Source organism: Camelina sativa, chromosome 5 (genome assembly GCF_030686135.1).
Source record: "Camelina sativa cultivar CO46 ecotype springtype chromosome 5, ASM3068613v1".
NCBI classification, from domain to species: domain Eukaryota; kingdom Viridiplantae; phylum Streptophyta; class Magnoliopsida; order Brassicales; family Brassicaceae; genus Camelina; species Camelina sativa.
Window position 1 is genome coordinate 31,029,200 of NC_141884.1, and position 25,807 is coordinate 31,055,006.

Below are 25,807 nucleotides of genomic sequence, written 5' to 3' on the forward strand. Positions count from 1 at the left end.
AATCCTCCAAGAACCAAGGACGTCGGTGGAAATGGTCATGAAAGGAAGATGCATGGATATGGAAAGGACCATAACTGGCACAAGGAAAGCATTTTATGGTCGCTACCGTACTGGAAAGACCTTAATCTCCGACATAATATTGATGTGATGCATACAGAGAAGAATTTTTTGGACAACATCATGTACACTCTTATGCGTGTGAAAGGTAAATCAAAAGATTCTGTCATGTCAAGGTTGGATATAGCAAAGTTCTGTTCTCGGCCACACTTACATCTTGATAGTAGGGGTAAAGCACCTTTCCCGCCCTATACATTGACAGACGAAGCCAGAACAAGCTTATTGGAATGTGTGAAATACTCGGTGAAATTCCCAGATGGCTATTCAACAGACTTAGCTAGTTGTGTTGATATGGAAAATGGAAAGTTTTCAGGCATGAAGAGCCATGACTGCCATGTTTTCATGGAGCGGTTACTTCCATTTATCTTTGCAGAACTCCTTGACCGGAATGTCCACCTTGCGTTATCAGGTATTTTAATTAATTATTTAAAGTTCTATATATATATATATATGAAGTGAGTAATTGTGTTGAAGTTTGACTAAATATAATATTGTAGGGGTTGGAGCATTTTTCCGGGACTTATGCGCGAGAACTTTGCAAACTTCGACTTCAAATTCTAAAATAGAACATTGTTTTAATCCTCTGCAATTTGGAAAAGATATTTCCACCATCCTTTTTTGATGTGATGGAGCACCTGCCTATACATCTTCCCTACGAAGCTGAATTGGGAGGCCCTGTCCAATATAGGTGGATGTATCCTTTTGAAAGGTTTTTCAAAAAATTCAAAGGAAAAGCAAAGAACAAAAGATATGCGGCTGGATCAATTGTTGAATCATATATCAATGACGAGATTGCTTATTTCTCTGAGCACTACTTTGCTGCGAATATACGAACAAAATCAAGGTGAGCAATTAAGAGAATTTTTTTATGTGATATTTAATTTAATAGTCATACTAATTACTTTTTAATTATTTGGTCAGATTAACAAGATTTGATGAAGGTGAAGCGTTTGAATATCATGTCCCTGGAGTACCTTCTATATTTACTCAAGTTGGCCGTCCAAGTGGAGAAATAAATGAAATATGGCTTTCACGTGATGACTATCGTTGCGCACACGCATATGTTTTACGGAATTGTGACTATTTTCAGCCAATTGAGAGGTATATAATTAGTTACATATCACAAATTAGTTACATTTTTAGATATCTATTTCCACTATATTTTCTCATATACATACATTGGTGATCTTATCTTTCTATATAGTATGTTCGAGGATTATATTTCGGCAAGATATCCAGGACTGACCGAGAAAGAACTCTCCGCGAAAAGAGCTGACGAATATCATTCTTGGGTTAAATAATATGTATGTTAAACCATTTTTCATGATATACATATTGTACTTATTGTTATTATTTAACATAGCAAGACTATATATATATATATATGCAGGTTAGTTATTGGAACACCTCAAATCCGTTTCCTACTTGGGTTCAAGAAATTGTGCATGGACCTTTGAACAAGGCTAAAACATGGCCAATGTATTTTACAAGAGGTTATTTGTTTCATACAGAGAACCACGGTGCTGGACGAAAGACATGTAATTATGGGATCTCTGTTAAAGGTGAAAATTATGCGGATGCATCTGACGCTGCAGATTTCTATGGAACAATAACTGATATCATAGAACTTGAGTATGAGGGGATGCTTGGGTTGAAGATCACACTATTTAAGTGCAAGTGGTATGACCCTGTAATTGGTAGAGGCACTCGGAGAAGTAATGGTGGCGTTGTGGACGTTCTTTCAACCATAAAGTACAATAAAAACGAACCGTTTATTCTAGGTATGTATTTAAACGAATAATTATTTATTGTCATCATCACATTTATATATAATATGTGTAACTTTTACATGTTGATTGCAAACCAGCATCCCAAGCCTCACAGGTTTGTTATATTCCGTACCCATACGTTAAGAAACCGAAGCATTTATGGCTCAATGTTCTAAAGGTGAATCCGAGGGGAAATATTGATGGAGAACCGAGTCTTTTGCAAACAGAAAATGATGATGCTGTATTGATGACCACAATTGAAGATGTCATAGCAGACAATTTGGAAAGGAGAGAACCAATAAACATTGACTACGATGTTGCAGACGCGGAACCTGAAGATGAATTTATGTGTAATTTATCGTCTTCGGAAGATGATGAAGAAGACGACGAAGAACCCTGAAGTCATTTTGGTGCTTTAAGATATGTAAAATAAATTATGTATTTTAATAAAATTTAATGGTTATTTTAATAAACATTTGGAAGGCCTTGTTATTTTTTTTAAGATTATTGTTTTATACAATCAGTATAACATTAATGTGTTTTAAAAAACAAAAAAAAATATATGACATTGGGGTTACTCAAAACCAGGTCTGATGATTACAGTCAGAGTACATTAACCATCTGAACCAATTTCTCTTTTGTGTAAATTGATAAAACGTATCGGTTATATTGTGTAACACTTGTCTTATATTTTGGGCAAAACACATTTGGGCCAAAATATTTCGATCCGATCCATTAACTAAAAACCTAAACCTCACACTCGATCCATTAGAAAAACAAAACCTAAACCTAACACTCGATCTCTCCTTCTTCCTCACTTCCTCACTTCGTTTCCCCTAACCCTAATCGATTCGATCTCTCTTTCTTCCTCACGTCCACATCAATCTTCCCCTAACCCTAATCGATTCGATCTCTCCTTCTTCCTCACTTCCACATCAATCTTCCCCTAACCCTAATCAATTCGACCTCTCCTTCCACATCAATCTTCCCTAACCCTAATCACTTCTTCCTCAGCTCATGTCGAATCCTGCGGTTAAGAAAATAAAAAGGAGAAAGGTTGCACCCAACCTTTCTCAGAGAGTTTCCGCATCTAACCCAGCCGTTCATCTCACCAACCCATCCACAGCCGTGAATCGAACCAACCCATCCCCAGCCGTTCATCTCACCAACCCATCCACTGTCGTAAACGTCTCTCAGAGAGCCGGACCGTCTAACCCATCCACAGCCGTGAATTGAACCAACCCGCTACCACCGCAGTACAATTTCACCCCGACTTCTCGAATTCCTCCGCCATTCACACCATCGGAGGAAGAACGATTTATGCCCCAACAAGTACGACCACCGCATTTCCGGAACTTCCCACCGCCACAGACCCTTTTCCAGAGCTCCGGCAATCGACTTCCTGATCCACCTGTTCCGTTGCCTGAGGTTCAGAACTATGATGCGAATGCACCGGAGGATCATATGTGGTCTCCAACGCATCACTCCCATGGAAGTCAACCATCTTCGCAAGGCAACAACTATGAGCCTCAACTCCAGGATGAAACGATGCAATCTCTAACCGCCCTCCTCACGATGCCTGGCCGTGAGACGTTTACGACAGTTCTATCTCCTACCCCACTGGAGAACACGACTTGGTATGTGACTCATTTGTTCTCATAGTGTATAATTGTTTAAGTATACACAAACATAATATGTGACTCGTTTAATTAAGACAAAGCTTAAGTATGTTTTGCTTTCTAATATGACAAACAATTAGCATTCGATTATCTGAGTTAGTTAAGAACTTTGACTGAGCTTTCTAACTATCAAACTAACTACAATTTGTTTACATGTGTGTGTGGAGGTTTGATCGGGACAAAAAAGGCCAACTTGTTCAAAAGATTACCAAGATTTTTACAAACAAATTCGATGGTTCATATTATACTTGGTCTTGAGTGCCTCCCGATAGAAAAGAGAGATACTTCATGGAGTTTGCGGTAAGAATAGAACACTGTAACCTGTTTTATACTTATGTTTATTGCTTGTTTTCACTAACATAATTCCTTCTCTCTTTGTTATGTAGAAAACTCACACCTGGGATCCATTGATAACAGGGACCGTTCAAGAACATTTCAACACCATCTATAACCGCCGGATGAAGGGCATGGTTAGCGATGCAAGGACGGCTCGAATAAAACCAACATGGATTGAAGGTGACCTCTGGAAAGTGATGGTTGCTAATTGGGATACTGAAGAACAACAGCAAAGGAGTTCCACCTATTCCAAGTGTCGTATGTCTGACCGTAATGGTCTCGGTCCTCACATCCACTTATCAGGGCCTAAGTCGTATAGGGAAATCCAAGATGATCTGGTACTAAATCATTTCTATTTTGTTAGTTTCATTTATCAACATTTCTATATTATCTTGTACTAACAATTGTTTAATTTCTAACATTGCAGGAAGAGGAGTTGGGAAGAGAGGTCAGTATGGGTGAAGTTTTTTTCAAAACACATACAAAGCCGGATGGTTCTTATGTTGATGACAAGACAGAGAAAATTCATCAAGCTTATCAGCAGAAGGTGCAAGAAAAGATGGCTGAGCTCGAGGCAGATTCAACTCTTTCAGATGGTACTTCACACCGTCGGGAGCTCACCACCGATGAATGTACTGCCATCTTTCTTGAGGTAAAGTAGCCTAACACTCGATCATACATTTGTTTTGCTCTTTAGCTCTTTACTTACTGTTTTTCTTTTTCTAAAAACAGTGCACTGAGAGGGATTCACGTGGAACTCCTTATGGTGTTGGAAGCCTCAAAGATACTCTTGGCAAGGGCAAGGGCAAGGGCAACCAACCATCACAAACGGAAGCCTTTCTCACACTGCAAGAGCAACTGAAGGCAGCCCAACGCCAGATTGAAGTTCAGGCTGAAATCCAGGCCACTCTCAACGCTGAAGCTGCTGCTCGATAACAAAAAACTGCTCTCCTTGTGGCTGAGCAAAAGCAAGAGTTGACAATGATGGCAAAGTTTATGCGCCACATTAATCCAGCCTACATGGAGTTTATAGCCTCTCAATCAGCTGAGGAGGACAATCTTCCATCATCAACTCCATGATCAACTCCACAACCTTGCATTTTGTTTCTCAACTCATGAACTAAGTTCTTGTATTAAGTTTGTATGTGTTATAAACTTGTTCTTTCTATGCTTTTGGTTTGATCTCTATTTTGAACTTCTGTTTGTGAAGGTTTTAATACAATTATGATTATGTTTTTGGAAGGTGTTTTCATTAGATTTTTCATTTACTAATTCAGTATTAAAGCAGGATTAAAATTAGGATTACAAAAACAATAAAAACCAGTAAATTTCATTATTTTATAAAACAAAGTAGTCGCTATATAGTCGTCATTTAGTCTGCAAATTGTCGTTAAATAGAGGGTAAATAGTCGTAGAATAAAACGACTAATTTCAGACTAAAGTATTGCAAGTTTTATTCATGTATATACGTCGTAACTTTGACGCAGATTAGTCGTTAAATTTAGCGACTAATACACGACTAATGCTATTATAATCGTTAAATTGTCGGCAAATTGTCGCAGTATTTGGTTACTAAGTGACGACAACGCAGCAACAAATTAACGACAACACTATATAGTCGTTAAATAGTCGCTAAAAACGACTATTTAACGACTATACGAATTAGCGACAAAATTTTACCTACAACAGTAATTAGTTGCTAAATAGTCGTATATGATCATTTAACGACTATTTAGCGACTATTTGCACAGTTGCCGTTTGCCTGTTTTCTTGTAGTGTGAGCATCTCAGCTTTGATTATTTCAACACCACTTGGTCTTCGATATAAGACAGTGGTCACCTCTTCTTCCATCGACTTGCTCTTGGAAGCTGCATCGATATTGCTTGAACTCACATGTTTCAAAACCATTACTAGGATTTGGCTCACAGCTCTCAAGATTTCAATCTCGATTATCTCTATCTACCTATATCTCTGTGTTGTCTTGGCTTTAGGGATTGCCTCTCTCTGTTATGTATTAAACTTTGTTCCTTCCTTTGTATGTTCTGTTCTGTTTTAATAGAATGAAACATATGGTTGTCCAAAAAAAAAAAAAAGTGGCGATGTAGATAGTAGATTTGTAAATGGATATACATTAGTGTATTATAGCAAAAAAAAAAAACAACTATTTTCTATAATTAAAAGTTTATCTATTTACTTTTATATATTGTTTTTACTTACGAAAAGAACTAAATATATTTTCTTTGTTAGATTTTATTTTATTTTAATAACTTTGAACTCATCTACATTTATTTTCTTTAACTAAAAGTGTATCTATATACTGTTTTTTTTTTCAATCAAACAATTAAAAGGAAATTTCTCGGTTAGCTACCCAAAACGGCGGGAAAGGATTTACAAAAGAAACTTCAGAGATAAGAGAACACGAAGCACGGACAAGACAATCCGCCTTCATATTTGACACACGCGGGATCCAAAAGATGAAGAATAGTGGGAAAGACTCTAGCGAGTTAAACTCATCGAGCAAGTTGGAGAAGGACGACCAATATTCAGAGGACTGAACCATAGTGAGTAACTCAACACAATTAGTCTCAAAACATTTACAAACGATCCCTTCAACACGTATCCGCTCAATGGCCCATAACAACGTTTTTAACTCCGAATGCAGGGGGAGGGGCTCTGTTTTAGACACTTTGCCCCCAACAACAAGGTTCACTCCTCACAAACGCAACACCACTGTAACATCCGCGAACCAATTTTTGTAATTTTGGTGTGGGTGTCGATCGACACCCTTGGTGGCATCGATCGACACCATGTTTTTTCCGGTTTGGTCGGGTTTGATTTAATTGCTGATTGGTTCGGTTTGGTTCAATTAAATCCCTAAATCGTGTGTTAAGGGTCTAAGGACGAATCAAGGGTTTCAGAGTCTCATTTTTGTTGGTCGCCGCTTAGAGAGAAAAAAGAGAGAGTCAGAGAGAAAACATTCCTGAGATTTTCTGGGTTTGTTCTTGGTGATTTTGGAGAGATCTGAGGCTGTAGGAGGGTTAGCTGTTGCTGGAATCGAAGGGGAAGCTTCTGGAGGTGTTGCTTTCCACGTTTCTCAATCCAAACTTCTTGTTCTTGAGGTGAGTGCATGACCATGGCTTATCTAAGCTAAGATCTCTAGATTCTATGTGATTTGGTGCTTATGTGGTTGTTTCTTTGAGTTCTCTATGATATTTCGTTGCTGTCTGGGCTGGGTTTGGCTTCTGGGAGTGCAAGGAGCGGATTGGAGAAGCTTGGAGGCGAGATTCGGAGTTTCTGATCGAGGGAAATCGCTGCTCGGCATCGGTGTCGGTCGACACCAGTTGGGGTGTCGGTCGACACCAACGCGAGGACGGCTCGGGACTTTAGCGAGTGTCGAACGATGCCATGTGGAGGTGTCGGTCGACGCAAACTAGGGTTTTCGGGAGTGTCGGGCAGGGTGTCGGTCGACACCAGTTTGGTGTCGGTCGACACCAGATAGTCAGTGTCGATCGACACCATCTGGTGTCGGTCGACACCCCTTGTTCAATTACGATAGTCGTTGCATGCTATGTATATTGCCTGGTTTGTTTTATTGATTGTTGTTTGTGGCATGTAGAGATCTTATTGCTTGTGTGTATAGCCCAGTAGATGGGAGGATTGCCTCACTGAGTGTTTATCAAATACTCATGCATCTCAATTTGCGTTTGTGGTGCAGGTAAAGGCAAAGTGTGATCGTGGAATCAAAGGCAATGAAGAGGAGGATGTTCTAGGGACTTGATTGTATGGTTATCTGGCATTGTTAGGTTGCTAGAATTGAGTCTTAGAGCATTGTTAGGATTGCTGGTTGTTTGATTCATGTTGTTTGGGATTAATGCTGGATATTACTTATTTGGTTATTGGATATTGTTTTATTGGTTATTTATTGGTATGTGGTTCCGCTGTTGGATTGTGAATGTGGTTAGGTGGCTAGTGGATATGGGACCACTAGTTGTAGTTATTTAATTATATTATTATTTATTATTTATTTATTAAAAAAAAAAACGGGAAGGGTTGTTTCATTTTGGTATCAGAGCCCTTACGGTTCTAGGACTAGGGTTCATTGTGCTTTTGCTGTTGATGTTTAGGATTCCATGCTATGATTGATTGTGTGGTTGGTCAATTGAGTGTGGCATGAAGTCCTAGAACATCCTCTTCGAGCCTGTGTTGTGATTCCATGGTAAGTTTTGTTTCTTGTGTAATAGAATTATTGTTTGCTTAGCCTTCTGTTCTTGGATGATACAGATGGTTAGGGGTGAGGATGCTGTTGGTCGCGGTCGTGGTCGTGGGCGTGGTCGTGGTCGGGGTCGGGGACGAGGTCAGGTTCCTGAGGCCAGTGTGAGTGTGACCCAGAGCATGGCCAGTGAGGAGGTGGCGGAGTCACAGGTTCATCCTAGTGTGTCTGGAGACCAGGCTGGTTTGGGTGACGGCAGGGCGGATGGGCCCGGTGTCGGTCACGGTGTTGCCCGGGTGTGGGGGTTGCAGCGGGAGGTGCTCCAGGCAGGGAGGATGTCTTGATGGACTTGCTAGCTCAGGTTCTGCAGCGACTTCCAGCAGTTGTGCCGCCAGTGGTTGGTGGGCAGGATCCAGTAGTGCCGCCAGTGGTTGGTGGGCAGGATCCGGTAGTGCCGCCCGTGGGTGGTGGGCAGGGTCCAGCGGTGCAGCCTGTGGCGGGTTTGCAGGCAGGTGTGCAGCCGGGGGCCGAGGTTGTGGATGCTAAGTATGTGCGGATGATGGAGCAGCTGCGGCATGTGGGAGCAGGGTATTTCTCAGGAGGTACCGATCCGAGTGTAGCGGATGAGTGGAGAGAGTGGATGGAGGATATTTTCCTTTCGCTTAGGTGTCCCGACCGGTACAGGGTGGATCTGGCAGTGTTTTACTTGTCAGGAGATGCTCGTGTGTGGTGGAGGTCGGTGATAGCACGGAGGGTGCAGAGGGGTATGTCTTGGGGAGATTTTGTGGGGGAGTTTAACTCCAAGTATTTTCCTCAGGAGGCTCTTGATCGTATGGAGGCACGGTTCTTGGGTTTGACTCAGGGGGACCTTACAGTGCGGGAGCTGGATGCAGAGTTCAGTCGGCTTGTGGGGTATGCAGGCAGGGCATGGGAGCCAGAGGCGGCTCAGGTGCGGAGGTTTTTGTTGGCTCTGCGGGATGATTTGAGGACTCGGTGCAGAGTGAGGAGCTATGCTACGAGAGCAGAGCTGGTTCAGGTTGCAGCTGGGATAGAGGATGACTTGAGGTCACAGGTGGTTGTGGTCAGTTCTTCGGTGCAGCCACAGCAGTCTCAGCCGCTTTCTGTTCCTAGCAAGGGCGGCAAGCCTGCGCAGGGGCAGAAGAGGAAGTTCGATGTTATGCAGAGATCGAGGCACGGGGGTGCGAAATGCTTTGGGTGTGGTAGTAGGGACCACAAGGTGTCTAGCTGTCCACAGAGAGGTGAGCAGCGGGCAGTGACAGAGCAGCGGGCGGTGACGGAGCCGCGGACAGATACTCGGGTGTGTTACTACTGCAGAGAGACGGGGCATATCAAGCCTCGTTGTCCCAAGTTGCAGCAGAGGGCAGTAGCAGTGTTGCAGGCTGGAGCTCAGCCAGGGGTGCAGCAGGGTGTGTAGCACGGTGTGCAGCCGGTGGGTTGGATTGAGCCGACGACTCAGGTGTACTCGACTCAGGAGCCCGGTGGCACTAGTGCAGGAGCGATCACAGGTATAACCTCTGAGATTCGAACTTAGTCAATTCAATTGTTCAGATTATATTTGTTTTTGTTTGTGGTCAAGTGTTAGGTTCTCAACACATGAGGTTTGTGTAGGGACCTTGTTGGTGGGCGGGTTTAAGTCCCATGTTATGTTTGATTCTGGAGCTTCTCATAGCTTCATTACTCCGGAGTGTGCCGTGAGTGCGGGGATCAGAGGGGATTCTGGAGAGCGATCAGGAGTGGTCAGAGTTGCTGGAGGCAAGTTCCTGAGGGTTATTGGACGAGCTGGAGGAGTTGATATTCAGATCGCAGGAGAGTCGTGGCCAGCGGATTTGCTTATCAGTCCAGTGGAGTTGTATGACGTCATTCTTGGTATGGATTGGTTGCATCGGTATAAGGTGCATTTGGATTGCTATCGGGGTAGAGTGGAGTTTGAGCGTCCAGGAGGGAAGTTGGTTTTTCAGGGTATTAGACCGACTTCGGGGAGTCTCGTGATCTCAGCCGTTCAGGCAGGGAAGATGATCGAGAAGGGCCGTGAGGCCTATCTGGTTACTATATCTATGCCAGAGTCAGTGGGGAAGTCTACGGTTAGCGGTATTCCGGTTGTGGAGGACTTTGAGGATGTGTTCCAGTCATTGCAGGGATTACCACCATCTCGGTCGGATCCTTTTACCATTGAGCTGGAACCGGGGACGATGCCGTTATCCAAGGCTCCTTACAGGATGGCTCCAGCAGAGATGGCAGAGCTGAAGAAGCAGCTGGAGGATTTGTTGGGCAAGGGTTTTATCCGTCCTAGTTGTTCACCGTGGGGAGCTCCGGTGTTGTTTGTTAAGAAGAAGGATGGGAGTTTTCGGTTGTGTATTGACTACCGGGGTTTGAACCGAGTTACTGTGAAGAACAAGTACCCTCTCCCGAGGATTGATGAGTTGTTGGATCAGTTGAGGGGTGCTACTTGGTTCTCCAAGATCGACTTGGCTTCAGGTTATCATCAGATTCCTATTCATGAGGCAGATGTGAGGAAGACAGCCTTCAGGACGAGATATGGGCACTATGAGTTTGTGGTGATGCCGTTTGGGTTGACAAACGCGCCAGCTGCGTTTATGAGATTGATGAACAGCGTGTTCCAGGAGTTTCTGGACGTGTCAGTCATCATTTTCATCGATGACATCCTGGTATATTCTAAGAGTCCTGAGGAGCATGCAGTACATCTGAGAGCAGTGTTGGAGAAGCTGCGGGAGCAGAAGTTGTTTGCTAAGCTGAGTAAGTGCAGTTTCTGGCAGCGTGAGATGGGGTTCTTGGGTCATATTGTTTCAGCTGAGGGAGTTTCAGTGGATCCAGAGAAGATTCAGGCCATCAGGGAGTGGCCGAGGCCGCAGAGTGCCACTGAGATTCGGAGTTTCCTGGGGTTAGCAGGTTACTACAGGAGGTTTGTTCGGGGTTTTGCGAGTATGGCTCAGCCGATGACTAAGCTTACAGGGAAGGATGTCCCGTTTGTGTGGTCACCAGAGTGTGAGGCAAGTTTTGCAAGTCTCAAGCAGATGTTGACTACCACGCCGGTGTTAGCATTGCCTGAGCAGGACGAGCCTTATGTTGTGTATACAGATGCTTCTAGAGTGGGGTTGGGTTGTGTACTTATGCAGCAGGAGAAGGTTATAGCTTATGCTTCGCGGCAGTTGCGGAAGCATGAAGCTAATTATCCTACTCATGATTTGGAGATGGCAGCAGTGATCTTTGCTCTTAAGATTTGGAGATCCTATCTGTATGGTGGGAAGGTACAGGTATTTACAGATCACAAGAGTCTGAGGTACATTTTTACTCAGCCTGAGCTGAATTTGAGGCAGAGGCGTTGGATGGAGTTAGTAGCGGATTATGATTTGGACATAGCTTACCATCCTGGTAAAGCTAATCTGGTTGCAGATGCCTTGAGTCGGAAGCGGGTGGCTTCGGCTCAGGAGCAGGATATGGAGGTGTTGGTAGGTGAGATTAGTGCATTGAGTTTGTGTGCTATCTCACAAGAACCTTTGGGTTTGGAGGCAGTTGATAGAGCAGATTTGTTGAGCAGAGTGAGGTTAGCTCAGGAGAGTGATGAGGGACTGGTGAATGCCTTTAAGGCTGCGGGTGCAGAGTATCAGGTTTCTGCTAATGGTACTATCCTTGTGCATGGTCAGATCTGTGTGCCCAAGGGTGAGGATTTGAGGCAGGAAATACTGAGAGAGGCTCATTCGAGCAAGTTCTCTATTCATCCAGGAGCGACCAAGATGTACCGTGACCTCAAGCGGTATTATCACTGGGTCGGGATGAAGAAGGACGTAGCTTACTGGTTGGCAAAGTGTGATACTTGCCAGCTGGTGAAGGCGGAACATCAGGTTCCTGTGGTTTATTACAGAGTTTACCCATTCCAGAGTGGAAGTGGGATTTGATCACGATGGACTTCATGGTAGGTTTACCTGTGTCGAGGACGTTTGATGCTATTTGGGTCATTGTGGACCGTTTGACTAAGTCTGCGCATTTTCTGGCCATCAAGAAAACTGATGGAGCAGCGGTTTTGGCCAAGAAGTACGTGAGGGAGATAGTCAGATTGCACGGTGTGCCTGCTAGTATTGTGTCTGATAGAGATTCCAAGTTCACCTCGGTGTTCTGGAAGGCATTTCAGGCGGAGATGGGCACGAAGGTGCATATGAGTACAGCCTATCATCCTCAGACTGATGGTCAGTCAGAGAGGACGATCCAGATTTTGGAGGATTTATTGAGGATGTGTGTGCTGGATTGGGGTGGTCATTGGGTAGATCACTTGAACTTGGTGGAGTTTGCTTATAACAACAGCTACCAGGCTAGTATTGGGATGGCTCCTTATGAGGCACTGTATGGGAGGCCGTGTCGTACACCTTTATGTTGGACTTAGGTGGGGGAGAGGAGCATATTTGGTGCAGATTTTGTTCAGGAGACCTCGGAGAAGATTCGGGTTTTGAGGCTGAACATGAAGGAGGCTCAGGATCGGCAGAAGAGCTATGCTGATAAGAGGAGAAAGGATCTTGAGTTTCAGGTTGGTGATAGAGTGTACCTCAAGATGGCCATGTTGCGGGGTCCGAACAGGTCATTGACAGAGACTAAGTTGAGTCCGAGGTACATGGGTCCGTTCAGAGTGGTTGAGCGGGTGGGACCAGTGGCATACCGGTTGGAGTTGCCTGAGGTTATGCGTGCGTTCCACAAGGTATTCATGTGTCGATGCTGAGGAAGTGTCTTCACGAGGGTGATCAGTTGTTGGCTAAGATTCCTGAGGATCTTCAGCCTAACATGACTTTAGAGGCGAGACCAGTGAGGGTGCTCGAGAGGAGAGTCAAGGAACTTCGGAAGAAGAAGATTCCTTTGATGAGAGTCCTGTGGGACTGTGACGGAGTAGAGGAGCAGACTTGGGAGCCCGAGGCGAGGATGAAGGCAAGGTTTAAGAAGTGGTTTGAGAAGCAGACCGCGACTTGAGCTTGTCTAGCCGGGTCCGAGTTGTAGTCCGTGGCTGGAGCGGGTACGGAGTATTCCAGCCCATCTCTCTTGATATTTGGTCGCTTAGGGGTGGTTGGTTGTGCGACTAAGTATCAAGATGAGGTGGTGCTCGGGATGCGGGTTGTTGGCTCCGGTTGTTGTATTTTTGGTTTTTCTGATGTAATTTCGTTGAGATTGTAACGATTATGATATTTTTGAGATTAATAAGATGAGTATTTTTCTTTATGTTTGACTGTTGTTGTCATGAGAAAAGAGAAATAGCTCGGGTTTCTATTTTTGGAAAGTTTCCATAAATAGAAAAGTTCCACAAAAGGAAGGTTTCCATAAATAGAAAGTTTCTAAAAAGGGAAAAGTTTTGTGGAAATGTTGAGGTAGATCTAGCCGGGAGATACTCGTTGGCATCAGTGTTTGTTTTTGCTCAAGGCCGTGCGAGCCCAACTCACGTGATACCGATAGCTCGATGGACTTTGTGGCCAGAGAGTGGGAGTGGTATGTTGCTCCGGATGACGATCCGAGAGCGCGCTTGAGGGTGACGACCCAAGAGCGGGATATGTGAGGCTCCCTGGATACCGTAGCTGTGAGCCGCGGCTCGGCAGTGAGCCGGTATGTCTCGAGGGTTGCGACCTGAGAGCGGGGGGAGTGGGTGTGTGAGACTCCCTGGATACCGTAGCTGCAGGCTGTGGCCTGGCAGTGAGCCGGTATGACTCGAAGGTTGCGACCTGAGAGCGGGGGGAGTGTGTGTGTGAGTGACTTCCTGGATGCCGTAGCTTAAGGCGGTTTGCCTGATAGCGAGCCGGCATGATTCGTTGGTTGCGACCACGGACGGGGGAAGCACTGAGTTGTGAGCAAATAGTGTTTATGATGCGAGTATATTGGCTAGAGGGAGACCTTGAGGGTCAGTCGGAGGTGTGCGGGCTGTTGCGACAGTGGCACGGGAAACCTTGGCTGACGGTGTTTAGTCCGGTCTGGGGACGTGCGGGCCGTGCTGACGGTGGCACGGAGGTCCTTGGCAGATGGACGGTATTGCGGGATTCGAGGACGAATCCATATTGGTGGGGGAGAATTGTAACATCCGCAAACCAATTTTTGTAATTTTGGTGTGGGTGTCGATCGACACCCTTGGTGGCATCGATCGACACCATGTTTTTTCCGGTTTGGTCGGATTTGATTTAATTGCTGATTGGTTCGGTTTGGTTCAATTAAATCCCTAAATCGTGTGTTAAGGGTCTAAGGACGAATCAAGGGTTTCAGAGTCTCATTTTTGTTGGTCGCCGCTTAGAGAGAAAAAAGAGAGAGTCAGAGAGAAAACGTTCCTGAGATTTTCTGGGTTTGTTCTTGGTGATTTTGGAGAGATCTGAGGCTGTAGGAGGGTTAGCTGTTGCTGGAATCGAAGGGGAAGCTTCTGGAGGTGTTGCTTTCCACGTTTCTCAATCCAAACTTCTTGTTCTTGAGGTGAGTGCATGACCATGGCTTATCTAAGCTAAGATCTCTAGATTCTATGTGATTTGGTGCTTATGTGGTTGTTTCTTTGAGTTCTCTATGATATTTCGTTGCTGTCTGGGCTGGGTTTGGCTTCTGGGAGTGCAAGGAGCGGATTGGAGAAGCTTGGAGGCGAGATTCGGAGTTTCTGATCGAGGGAAATCGCTGCTCGGCATCGGTGTCGGTCGACACCAGTTGGGGTGTCGGTCGACACCAACGCGAGGACGGCTCGGGACTTTAGCGAGTGTCGAACGATGCCATGTGGAGGTGTCGGTCGACGCAAACTAGGGTTTTCGGGAGTGTCGGGCAGGGTGTCGGTCGACACCAGATAGTCAGTGTCGATCGACACCATCTGGTGTCGGTCGACACCCCTTGTTCAGTTACGATAGTCGTTGCATGCTATGTATATTGCCTGGTTTGTTTTATTGATTGTTGTTTGTGGCATGTAGAGATCTTATTGCTTGTGTGTATAGCCCAGTAGATGGGAGGATTGCCTCACTGAGTGTTTATCAAATACTCATGCATCTCAATTTGCGTTTGTGGTGCAGGTAAAGGCAAAGTGTGATCGTGGAATCAAAGGCAATGAAGAGGAGGATGTTCTAGGGACTTGATTGTATGGTTATCTGGCATTGTTAGGTTGCTAGAATTGAGTCTTAGAGCATTGTTAGGATTGCTGGTTGTTTGATTCATGTTGTTTGGGATTAATGCTGGATATTACTTATTTGGTTATTGGATATTGTTTTATTGGTTATTTATTGGTATGTGGTTCCGCTGTTGGATTGTGAATGTGGTTAGGTGGCTAGTGGATATGGGACCACTAGTTGTAGTTATTTAATTATATTATTATTTATTATTTATTTATTAAAAAAAAAACGGGAAGGGTTGTTTCAACCACCAGCCCAATCATGAATGCACATTGGTTGCTTTCCAAGAACCATCAATCTGACAACGAGGTGAAGAAACCTGGACATCTGAATACGAAGATGGAGCTGACATGACTGTCATAAAAGAGAGCGCCTATTCCAGGCTAAATTATCGCCCAAAGTCTGAGTAATTATATCATTCGCCTCTATCTCTTAACCTTGATTTTTCTTTTTTGATGGTCTTCCAGATTGCCCATAAAATCCATGGTAATTGAAGAAGTTGATCATGATCACCCTAATGAGAGGCGTCCCTCCAGAAAACAAAATCCAAATTCAAATACACCGACTCATATGGTAAACCTCTGACAAGACCAGAGTCAGAGATAAATCCCAAACTTCACACGAACGAGGACATTCAAAATAAAAACGTGATTAATAGTTTCAACCGTAGAGTCACATCTTTTACATCAAATATCACATTGGACACCTCGGTGTATCTATTTACTTACTAACAATATTTACTTTATATTCATTGATAAATTTTATTTTATTTTAAAAATTATGAACCCGCATATCGGGCGGGTCCTAATCTAGTATATATATATACATGCAAAGCTACATGCTAGAATTTAGAAGAAGAATGGGTTTGAAAATGTCAAGTAATGCTATTCTTCTATCTTTGTCTCTTTTACTTCTTTGCCTCTTTTCTGAAATTGGAGGGAGTGACGGCACTCACCGGAGAGTAGGTTAGTGCTTTCTATCAGTTTAAATTCTCTTGTTTTATTTATCGCTATAGCCCAAGCTATATATATATACTAGATGAGGATCCGCCTGATGTGCGGATTTAAAGTTTTATAAATTAAATTAAATTTAATAAAAATATATTAAAATTTGTTGTATGTTATTTATAAATTTTGTTTTTATCATTATACAATGATTTATATCCATTTACAAATTTTTTATGTATGTTAGCATTAAAAGTGTATTTTTTAACACCTAAATATACTCTATGTTACAAATATATTCTTTATCACTACCAAGAAAATGTCTGTATGAACACATTAACCCAACTATTTTACTTTCACTTCTGCATAATTTTTTTATTACTCTCAAAAAATATTTCGAATAAAAAATATATTATATAATAATATATCATCACAATAATGTATGATCACCATGGAGAAAATCTCGGCTCCACCCTCATCTCTTATGGAGAGAATATTGCATCCAACCTCTTCCACCGTGGAGAAAACCTTGGCTCCACCTTTTTCCCTTGGGGAGATAACCTTGCGTCCAACCTCCTCCACCTTCCTCCTTTAGGGAGATAACCTTGTGTCCAACCTTCTCCACCATGGAGAGAACCTCGGCTTTACACTCCTCTTGTGTGGAGAGAACTTGTTCACGTCTTTTTGCTATCTCAAAATGGTTTGCTCCAACAACCAATGAAAGTTAAAACATTTTTCTAACGTTACAACATCTTTTGATAGTAACTATGTTAAATTTCCCAATGTATTTGTGGAAGTGTCTTTGACACACCATGATGTAGCCTATGTCTCTTTAACGCCCCAACCGCCACCTTGGTTAGTGAGCCCATGTCCACTCTCAGCCCATAGGCCCACCTTCCTATGTGGGCCCTACATCTATTACTGGCCCGTGGATCTACTCATACTCGATGGCCGGTATGTTACGTCTAGGAGGCTTAAAAAACTTGTTTACCGATCCTACAAATCAACAAATGATATTTTCCTGTGTTTTACGCTCACTCGCACAGTTCCGACAATCACTTCCAGGAAGATTATCCATTATGAAGTTCTCTCAGAATCCTTAACGGAAAAAATAAGTGCATTTTGGTGACATATATGGCAAAATCAACTCTTTTAAACATTTCTGCAATCCAAGGTATCACCGTCTTTGAGCTCCTATGGATCTATCAACAACGATTTATGTTTTTTCAATCTATCTATCTATATTTGTTGTAAGCTTGTGTTTGATTAACATATTTTATCCATCCATTAGGTTGATGAGCTTCTACTTGTTATCTCCTATTGGGATTGAATGAATAATGATAACAATTATGTTTGCAAAAAAAAAAAGTGTTTATGACCGACCAATCAAGATTGAGAAATTAGAAAGAGAAATTAGAAAAAAATTAATTTGACATAATTACAAAAACAATAGAAAATTATAAGCACGGTAATATATGAATCCCAAATAATTCAAAGATGAAAATATAAATTAAATAAAACAATCTAAAAATATTAAAATAAATTTTAAAATACAGTATTAGGAAAAGAAAATATATATATTAATCTTTTTTTTTGGTCAACATATTAATTTTACCTATTTCCAACTGAAAAATGAGAAAATAGGAGAACATTTAAGTTTTAAAAAATAAGAAAAATTTACCTTTCCATTAAAAAAAGCAGTGTTTTTGAATAAATTATTTTGTTAGATGAAAAATATGAGACAATCTATATTTATATAGAAGTAAATATTTACAAAATTTAGAATTAATAATTAAGAGTATATTTTCTATTTTCTATTTTTTTTGTAGAATTAATAACTTAAAATTAAATATAATTAAATAATATTATAATTTTGAGTTTTATGATATATATAATCATCTCCTTATAAAAAAAATAAGAAAAATTTACCTTCCCATTAAAGAAAATTCCCAATTAAACAAAGTTGAAAACAGTGTTTTGAATAAATTATTTTGTTAGATGAAAAATATGAGACGATCTATATTTATATAGAAGTGAGTATTTACAAAATTTATAATTAAAAATTAAAAGTATATTTTCCTTTATCCCTTTTTCTATTTTTTGTAGAATTAATAATTAAAATTAAAAATAACTAAATAATATTATAATTTTGAATTTTATGATATATATATATATAATCTCCTTATAATTATGTTAAAAAAAACTTTGTATTTTTTTTATAAATTATGTAATTCTTGATAATTATCTTTTTACATTATTAATATTTTTTTAAACAAAATATTTATTTTTGTTGTAATCAAATTTTTCCTATTAAATATTAACTTTTACACTTGTCAAAATCTGAAACTGATAATTTGACACATGTCAAAATCTTGTTAATGGCTAACTTTCAAAACCCAACTTTATATAATAAGATATATATATATATATATATATATATATATATATATATATATATATATATATATACCACTTAATTTGCTTTTTTCTGTAAAATGATTCAATCAATGAAACAACAAAAATTCAAAAAAACAAATAGATGGTAAATTTTACATTGAAAATTATAGACATATTAATAAAATAAAACAAAAAAAATAGTCTTTAAAATATCACTAATTACGAAACAGAGCAAAGATATGATTTGATAATAAAGTTATGTGGAGCTTCTCCAGCAGCAGCAATAGAGTCTTCCAAGTGGACAACAGGCCGACCATGCAGACGTAGTCATCCTCCAGGAACTAATGTCCCCGTTTCTCAATCTCCTTAATACTCACACCCTAATACTTCGAGTTTGAGTCTCTATTTTGAAGCTACATGTTATATTAATTGTCTATTTTGAAGCTACATGTTACATGTTATATTAATTGTCTTTAGTTTTCTGGTTTATTGTGTCAGCCGTAGATGAACGTTATCACCTACTACGAATCAATGAAGGAACTAATACTTATTACTTTATTTTGGGTCCATGGTCAATTACTAATTGTCATTATCATAATCATAATATAAGTCCAGCTTACTAGTTATTATTACTAACTTTTTTTTTTTTTGATATCGTCGCTTTTTCTTTTGAGCATGCATTTGAAGAAAACAAAAAAAAGTCGGTAATTCTTCAAACTCTGAAACCGGCGTTGGAATAATTTTCTGATTTGTGTGGAATTTTGGGCTTAGTTCTATGCTATGAGTTGAGTGTCAACTTCAATGGACCTTATTAAGGCATAACCATCGGTCATCCCTTAAAATTAGGATCTCAAATTTACTTTATTAATATTTTAACATAACAATATTATCTAATTTTATTATTTATTTTTAAAAAACAATCTATACTATTAATTGGAGAGTACACTTAAGTATAAAAATAAATAAACAAAACAAGTATTCCATTACATGCCTTTACGATTTACAAAAACGAAGAAAAAGGAAAAAAAAACAGAGGGACAAATTGGTAAATATATTAATCAAAAGACGCGGACCTTATACGGATTTTATTAACTATGTATAACACTATTCGGATCTTGATTAAGCTTTAGATGTTTCCAAACAGATTACGTCATAGATACCTATAAAACAAATCATAAAATAATTAGGAAATAAGTATAACAAAACCCATAAATAGTTAAGCAATCCCGAAATTATCTGAATAACAAAACTAACTCATAATTAATTTAAATACCCGAAACTTATTCATCTCAAAAACTATCCAAATCGGATTGTATCATTTCCATAATCTCCAATTCACCATTAAATACTTATAACAAAGATGGCAATGAAAATTTCCACAAACTTCTCAAAATCATTTTAGAGCATCCAAATCGGACTGTATCATTTACATAATCTCCAATTCACCATTAAATACTTACAAAAAATATGGCAAAGAAAATTCCCACAATCTTCTCAGATTCATTTTACAGCAAACCCGATCTTACTATGCAAGTAAAACAATAACTGAAAATCTATATAAATCTATATTATTTTAAAACCTATGACTTAATCATTGTAAAAACTATCCAAATCTGACTTTATCATAACGATGATCTCTGATTCAAAGATAGCAATAAATCTTCTCATAATCATTTTATATCAAACACAATCTTACTATCAAAGGAAAACAATAAGTGAAAATATATTTTACGATTCCTACCTTTTAAAATTGTATCAACTCAAATATTCTTATCCTCTAAATTTTAGCAACTAACACGGATTTAAGAGTTAGAATTTATATAAAAGAAATATACTACCATATCTCATCTTCATTATTGAATAAGCATATTCTAGAATCATACCATTTCACCAAACTACCTCCATTAGTTCTATAAATACAGATCTCTACTCAAGAACAACACTTCCAAACAAAGACAAAAAAACTCGATTCCAAAGTAAGTTTATTTCTCTTTATTCTCAAGCATTGTTTATCAATATATAATATATTAAACTAATTATGTCACTATTGTCAATATATGAACAGGGTGAAGAAGAAAAAGATTTAACTGGTCCAACTATTAAAAAGTGCTCCTCAATCATCTAATACAAGGAGGCCTACACCATCTCACAATCCGAAATTCACAAGGAGTTCTACTAATATCAATCATTATATTCCACATAGTGCAGTTTTTCACATTTCTTCTCAAGAAATTAGAAGCTTACTTGGATCATGCGGAGAACCATATAAGACTGATCCAATAACTCTGATCTCTTCTCCTGCAAGTAATGAGTTTTTAAAGGTGAGACCTTTTTTTCATTTGTTTGCACTATAACGACTAACTGTACAACCATATCTATAAGGGCTAATTTTATCACAGTACCAATAGATTCATACTCTTTCTCTAGACTATGTAAAGCACCAAATATTTGATTGCAGCCATAGTCTTGCTTAACTTATTTGTTTTAAAATCTACTAATCCAAAAAGAAAAAAACAATGTTGTGAAGAAAAATAAATCAGATTTTAATAATTAGTGTTGGGTGTTTGGCAACAAGAACATCATTCAGTTTACTATCAAAAAGAACAATACGTTAATCTATTGGATTGATTATAATAGATGCCTTTGTTTGACCCAAAAAAAAGAGGTGCCTTCGAGCGGAGATTACCATTTCTTGCATGCGGAGATTATGAGAATCTGGAAATTAACAAAGACCACAGGTTAGATGAACACAGACTTAACGGTGAAAACGGTTTCATTTCCTCTCTATACTAGGCAAGTTTGAAACAAACTTTTGGAAATTCAGCTGGAAAAACAAAATTACCTCACCTCAAGAAATCAGCAGGACAAACTTCATCAACCAAAGCGATCAAATCATTTAAACTTTGTTGCACCTTCTTCAAATCGGATCTGGCTAAAAAATATACAAAGTGATAAAATTAGAACTATATATCTCTTATATCTTAATCAAAACGGAGACAAAGCATTGATTGAAAAATTCGATCTCACCAAAGTTATAGAAGGTAGCGACGACGACAACGCAAGACCAAGTGTCTCCGGAAGTCGAACTATCCCTCACGTTCTCATATGCAAACACGCTCCAATGGCGGTAATCGTACTCGGAAAGATTCCATGGTAAGCGTGAAACCCGGTTTCTTCGCGGGTCACATGAGAATAAAAAGAAGACGAAGGGAGAGAATCAGGAAGAGACATGCATGTCGTGAATCAAATCGATGAGATTCAGAAGATGGAAGAAGAAAAGAGACGACGGAAGAGATAAATGTCTCTGATTTTTTTAATTAAACAAAAAAACAATGTCTCTGTTTTAGTTTTTGTTTTTTTTAATAACATTATTATGTTTTATTTTTGTCCCTTTTACTACTCAACATTGTCATTTTTCCTTTTTTTTTATTCATTGGATTTCTTCATAATAATCTCCACCCCGTAATTTATAATTTGGAAATTTATAATAAATTGTGTGATAATAATTGAGTAATTTGCCAAACAGTATTCTGAAAAGGATCAATGTTTTATTTTTAAACTTATCTATGAATCTTTTTGAACCATATAAATGAATCTTTTTAAAAAATCTTTTTATTTCTTTTTATGGATCAGCTTATAAATTGATAAATTAACATTATAGACTTAAAATAAATTAATGCTTACAATCTCAACATTGTCATATAAATGAATTTATTCAACATTTTTGAACCATATAAATGAATCTTTTTAAAAAATCAATAAATTGTTTTTATGGATCAGCTTATCAATTGATAAATTAACATTATAGACTTAAAATAAATTAATGCTTACAATCTTATATGTAACATGTTTTTTTTGTTCAAATTATCTAGCCTAACAATGTTCAAAATAACAATTAAAGGCATTAAAATTAAAGTGTGTTCCAATATAGATGAACCATACATAAAATAACAAGAATAAAAAAATTCAATTAATTTTATAATATTTTTATTATATCATATAACATATAAATATACTATAATTTATCTTCGTGTTTTTGCAAAACGCGAAACTTTGGTAATTTTGCCTTCTGTCCCATCATGTTTTCAATTGGAAATAAAAGTTTGTCTTATATCGAAAATGTCCTATATCAAGAATCTCCCATATTGGGAATGTGTTTTTTTTTTAACTATATATAATTCTCAAAACCTAACTAATTTGATTAAATGTCAACTTGGAAAAGGGTAAATATCTACTTTATGATGATATCCAAATGGAAATACGAACTTTCCATCTGAATCTCTTACCTAATCCTTTAAATATTTTATATAAATTAGGAAAAAATATATGGAATAACCTAAATTATCAAACTGCGCAAACACACATGAGTCCCACATTACTCATATGGGTTTCACGAAACGGGTTTTGAATGGGTCAAAAAAATTTCAAATCTGTCCGAACCTAGTTAAACCAATAAAATTGTGACACATAAGCCAAAGAAGATGAGAAGAGTATCTGCGTAAATCTTCTGCCAGACCTTATATCTCTCTTTTTCCTCAATTTTTAAATTTTTTTGTTTTTTAATTAAAAGACATCCTCATAAGTTGTGCAATGGGAATGCTCTTAGATTAGACTTACCTTGGATCTGCTGTTGTGGCATGCCAATAATTTAACAAGGAGAAAAAACAAAAGAATATTGAACTAAAGTCAGATAAAGTTGAATCTCTGTTTTTTTTTTTTTTTGTTGTAATTACCAATTAGAAGTCTCATACATATGGAATATATTGTCTTTGTCTGGTACATGTTGGTTGTATAATCATCTGGGTTCAATCCTCACACAAAAAATGCGAATTTTTTTTTAATTAGGGTTCTTAAGTTTTTTTTTCATTAATGTTTAGGTTTATTGATTTATAATAATGATTGGCGTGAGCCCTCGATGTAATCTGATTTGTATAATTCATGAAGAATTAATCCCCAAACCTCCTGCTAGATTGATGCCATTCGTGTTGCATTTATGTCTCTTATTTGAATATCCGGCTTAACTGTGTCAAAGCAATGTATTTTGTAATTTGATTCATTATTGTTTACCCTTTACCCAAAAAAAAAATAAATAAATAAATAAAACATAAAAAAGGAAAAAAGTAAAAAGACAACAGAAAAAACGAGATAGTAAATTTTAAATTCCGATTGTTAATTGATTTCGATAATAATAAAGTTGTCTCGGATGCGAAAGCGCAATCCAGACGAAGTCACGGCTTGCATGGCTTAGGGGAACTACGTCGCTTATTCATTTTTACTTTATCTTCTTCAAGACAATTAATTAGAATCCGTGTGTGATCAAGACAAAGAAACTCTAGTTACACACTAAGAAGACGAGTCAACTTGTTATAAAGAATATAGGAGTTGTGAAATGACTTTAGTGCAGTGGCTAAAGGTAAGTCCTTAATGCACAAGACACCATCACATCCAGGATCGAGTCCTATTCCCTACGAATGTAGAGATTAGGCTAATGGACCGGCCTGTTGTGGCTTAATGGTTGACAAAAAAAAGAATATAGGACTTCATTATTATGATAATGAAAACTAAAAGAAAAAATATAAGTTTATTACGATTTTTACTACCGGGAGCCGGGTACGTTACATAACTAATAAGCAATATGATATATTCATATTATTAAGCAAGGAAAGTTTGAAGAACCAAAAACAAAAACAAATCTTGACCAATTCAACTATTATTGATAGTGGCTTAGTGCGAGAGACTTTGCAATTTTCATTTCGACATAAGTCAAAGTCATCAGTCGGTTCATCTAGAATCCCAAGATCTCATACATATTGAGACACTGAAAATAAGGTGTACGAGTCGTTGCTATTGTCTTCTACATAAGTCAACGTACACTATTAGTCAGCTCAACTTTAATATTCTTCTCCACTAATTTGAAATGACAAAGAAGTCATGTTTGGTTTTATCCAATAGAAGGGACAGAACACTGTTAGGCTTGTAGCAATGTAGAAACCGCGTTCACTAGTGGTAATATATGTGGTTAGCGTCTTCTATAAATTTCACAAGACTTACATAGACAAAAACCACAAAGAAGGAGAGAATGGGTTCAAAGTCTCCAAGAATTGCTGCACTAGTGTTACCACTGCTTCTTATACTTTTCACTCTTTCCTCTCAAATTGAAGTCGTGGAATCTACAGGCCGCAAACTTTGTAAGTTTCTTTACAACAAATACAAATTTTATTTCTTAATTATAGATAAATTACCGTATATTTCAATTACATAATTAGATCTTATGAATTTTATAATCATATATCATGCAGCCTCTTGACTTTGATTAATAATGGTTTTTTATGTTATTGATTAAACATATCAAGAGGTTACATATTTGTATACAAATACAAGTCATTAGCCCTAATTATGTAATTTAAATATGCTAAATTAACCTTTGATTTTGGAAAACACATATACATGAAAACAGAAAGAGTGTATGGCAAGATATTTATTGAGATTAAACAATTTTTAAATAAAACTTGTGAAACGAAGAGCTTGAAATCAATTTCTCCACCAAAGTAAAAAACAATCTTTCTTATTTTTAGTTCGAACTTTAATATGGCAGCGTGGTGGTTTACGGGAACTCCCATTGTGTACACACCACCTTCAAGGTCATGTGGAACTTCTCCAGCAGTATACACTTCGAAATGGAGAAGACCCCGACCATGCAGGCTTCCTCCAGGAGGTGTTATTACTGCTTCTGATAAATCTCCTTAACTACGTGCTTTTGTGTCTCTGTGTCGGAGTTTTCAAGTTCTATGCAATAATAAAGTGTCTGTGGTTTTAAGATTTGGTTTCTTGTCTCAAGTATAGTAATTTAGTACACTTTGTCACGTATTATGAGTCAATAAACGAACTAATACTTATGGTTAAGATGAGTCGATGATGGATTACTAATGTTATAATATTATCCGGTATCATCATACTACGTACGCCTTCCTCAGTAATATCAATATGTTTAAGGTTTTGCATGCATGTTAAGAAACTTAATATACGTTTTCGCCTTTATTATATAATCAAGTATGAATTGTTTTTATAAAAAAAAAAAAAAAAAAAAAAAAAAAAAAAAAAAAAAAAAATAGTATGAATTGTTCTTTTCTTCTAATTCTTAATTATAGAGAGTTATTGGTAAATATTACAAAAAGTGCAAAAAATACAAATATATATCTTTTATGAAACAATAATTTCA

At 38.5% G+C, this 25,807-nt stretch overlaps 2 protein-coding genes, 1 long non-coding RNA gene and 1 other non-coding gene across 5 annotated transcripts; 3 read left to right on the forward strand and 1 right to left on the reverse strand.

Annotated features, from left to right (window-relative positions):
- The first annotated feature begins 1,579 nt into the window (after window positions 1-1,579).
- Window positions 1,580-2,286, forward strand: LOC147944524 (uncharacterized). Its single transcript, XM_087512624.1, has 2 exons — window positions 1,580-1,898; window positions 1,985-2,286. Exons 1-2 carry the CDS (start codon window positions 1,595-1,597, stop codon window positions 2,284-2,286), a joined length of 606 nt encoding a protein of 201 aa, XP_087368750.1. The 5' UTR covers window positions 1,580-1,594.
- Window positions 2,287-19,481: 17,195 nt separating this feature from the next.
- Window positions 19,482-21,922, reverse strand: LOC104787538 (uncharacterized). 2 transcript variants are annotated; one of them, XR_767960.3, is made up of 5 exons: window positions 21,616-21,922; window positions 21,436-21,520; window positions 21,275-21,303; window positions 20,833-20,886; window positions 19,482-19,748 (listed from the first exon to the last, which is right to left on the reverse strand). It is a non-coding gene; the product is annotated as an uncharacterized LOC104787538 (long non-coding RNA). The 2 variants fall into 2 exon arrangements; XR_015558586.1 differs by having other exon boundaries at window positions 21,431-21,520.
- A 1,566-nt stretch (window positions 21,923-23,488) lies between these two features.
- On the forward strand, window positions 23,489-23,632 carry LOC147944525 (small nucleolar RNA snoR134). Its single transcript, XR_015558815.1, has one exon. It is a non-coding gene; the product is annotated as a small nucleolar RNA snoR134 (small nucleolar RNA).
- Window positions 23,633-24,621: 989 nt separating this feature from the next.
- On the forward strand, window positions 24,622-25,491 carry LOC104787539 (secreted transmembrane peptide 6-like). The gene is made up of 2 exons (XM_010513145.3): window positions 24,622-24,776; window positions 25,184-25,491. The coding sequence occupies exons 1-2, from the start codon at window positions 24,668-24,670 to the stop codon at window positions 25,333-25,335; spliced, it is 261 nt and encodes an 86-aa protein (XP_010511447.1). The 5' UTR covers window positions 24,622-24,667; the 3' UTR covers window positions 25,336-25,491.
- The last annotated feature ends 316 nt before the right edge of the window (window positions 25,492-25,807 follow it).